At 45.9% G+C, this 2,548-nt stretch overlaps 1 protein-coding gene across 1 annotated transcript in view; it reads left to right on the top strand.

Moving 5' to 3' along the window:
• The window catches only part of LOC100546531 (urea transporter 2), a 66,176-nt gene that overhangs the window by 30,608 nt on the left and 33,020 nt on the right, over positions 1-2,548 (top strand). Inside the window, exon 11 of the mRNA XM_031557219.1 lies at positions 1,943-2,132. Coding sequence (XP_031413079.1) covers positions 1,943-2,132 — 190 coding nt within the window. The remainder of the gene's footprint in view (positions 1-1,942; positions 2,133-2,548) is intronic.

The following is a 2,548-nucleotide window of genomic DNA, read 5'->3' as shown; positions in this document are numbered from 1 at the left end:
GGCGAGTACCACGTAAAGTACCAAAAAAACAAAAAAAAAAAAAGTAAATACTGCACCCTTTTTTAAGAAAGGTAGAAAAGAGAACCCAGGGACCTACTGACCCATCAGCTTCACTTCTGTGCCTGGGAAAATCATAGAGAAAATCCTCCTGGAAGCTATGCTAAGGCACATGGAAAGGAAGCAAGTGATACAGGATAACCAAAATGGCTTCACCAAGGGCAAGATCTGCCTGAGCAACATAGTGGCCTTCTGTGGTGGCATAATTGCATCAGTGGACAAGGGAAGAGCCACTGATGTCATCTGTCTGGACTTCAGCAAGGCTTTTGACATGTTCCCCTATAACATTTTCTCCAAATTGGAAAGATGTGGGTTTGATGGATGGATTACCCAGAGAGTAGTGGTCAATGGTTCAATGCCAGACGATGACTGGTGTTCCCCAGCGGTCAGGATTGGGCCCAGTGCTCTTTAATATCTTTATCAATGACATTGACGGTGGGAGTGAATGTAAGTTTTCAGGTGACACCGAGCTGTGTGGTGCAGTGCACATGCCTGAGGGACTGGATGCCATCCAGAGACCTAGACAGGCTCAAGTAGAGGGTGAACACAGGAGAACCTCATGATGTTCAGCAAAGACAAGCAGAAGTTCTTGCACCAGGGCTGCGGCAACCTCCACTATCAGTACAAGCTGGAGGATTGGGGTCAGCCATGCTAAAAAGAACTTGTGGGTACTGGTGGATGGCAAAATGGATATGAGAGTGATAAGGTCTTCCTCGAGCCTTCTCTTCTCCAGATTAAACAAACCCAGCTCTCTCAGACACTCTCTGTAAGACTTGTGTTCCAGACATTTCTCCAGCTTCATTGACCTTCCTTGAACGTACTCCATCATCTCAAGCGTCTCAGTAGTGAGGAGCCCAGAAATGAACATACCAGCTGAAGTACAGCCCCTCTAGTGCCAAGTACAGATAGACAATCACTTCCCTAATGCTATTATTACAAGCCAGGATACCACTGACCTTCTTGGCCACCTGGGCACAGTGCTGGCTCATATTAAGACATCTGTCGACGAACATCTACAGATCATTTTAGGCTACACAGCTTTCCAGACACTCTGCCCCAAGCCCGTAGTGTCACATGGGCTTGTTCTAACTGAAGTACAGGGCCAGGTGCTTTATATTGTTGAAGTTCATACAATAGGTCTCAGCTCATCAATGCAGCCTATTCCATTTTCTCCAAAGAGCCTTCCTACCCTCAGACAGATCAGCACTTCCTCCCAACATGGTGTCATCTGCAAACTTACTGAGAGTGCAATCAATCCCCTCATTCAGACCATCAATAAAGATATTACACAGGACTGTCCGCCATGTCACTAAGTCTGAACATTACACCAGGATGCAAGCAAGCATGCAAATTCCTGCTACTTCATATATCTGAGCACTGAACCACCTCTGCTATGGGGACCTGCATCACACCCTGCCACCCTGCCAAGAGAATTTTACCACCTGACTTTTCCATGTTCTGGGTCACCAGCTTTCTCCATAAAACAGCAGAAGTGTTTCTTTTATATTTTCCTATCCAAACACAAACTAGTCTCAGTCTTTGCCTCTGTCCCTCTCTGCATCTGAATTATACACAGAAACGGGTCTATCTCCTTGTTAAATTTATAGCACAATCTTCTGCAAAGACTGTTTTTTTAACCATCATAAATAAACCATTTTTAATGAATCCCTCCACAGACTCTATAGCAGTGCCCAGTCCCTGTTATTTCAAGTGCCAGATGCAAAAATACGCTCAGACAGCAATAAATCAGAGCCTGTTTTTATAGTCCTGTTGATACATCACCTCTGTTCTGTGGCAAGAAAACAACTGTCAAGCTGAGTGTGCTTTGAAGGAGACCCAATGAAATGGTGCCTTATCACCAACATTTTTATTTTATCTCCTTCAGATAAACCCCTCATCGTTCAGCTGGTGGACTGGATCTTGCGAGGCACCTCTCAAGTAATGTTTGTCAACAACCCTCTCAGCGGGCTCATCATTTTAGTGGGGCTTTTCATCCAGAAACCCTGGTGGATGCTGACAGGCTGCGTTGGAACTGCCACATCAACGCTAACTGCTCTGGCTCTCAGTCAGGAGAGGTATGTGGGATCTCTGAGATGATCATTATGATATCAGGAGCATGCTGATAGGTTGTAGTCCTGTTTTCAACAGTATTAGAGCCAGCAGACCCTCTTTCCCCGCTTGGCTTGGAAGAAGTTAGGTGAGGACAGAGCTGTGGTTCAGGAGGTGGATAGTTGGCCACCACTGTGAGTTACCTAACATCACGAGTCCTGTTCTCTCCCTGATAGCCATTATGTTTTGCCATCACCACACCCATACAATTTGGGTCACACAGAGCTTTCTGGATCACCATTCCTTAACAGAGGACCGAACACCTCTCCTATGAGTAAAGGTTGAGGGAACTGGGATTGTTTAGCTTGGAGAAGGCTCCATGGAGACCTCATTATGGCCTTCCAGTACTTGAAGGGAGCATATAAACAGGAGGGGGAACGGC

The sequence above is a fragment of the Meleagris gallopavo genome, chromosome Z, assembly GCF_000146605.3.
Source record: "Meleagris gallopavo isolate NT-WF06-2002-E0010 breed Aviagen turkey brand Nicholas breeding stock chromosome Z, Turkey_5.1, whole genome shotgun sequence".
NCBI classification, from domain to species: domain Eukaryota; kingdom Metazoa; phylum Chordata; class Aves; order Galliformes; family Phasianidae; genus Meleagris; species Meleagris gallopavo.
This window is presented reverse-complemented; position numbering and strand designations above follow the sequence as displayed.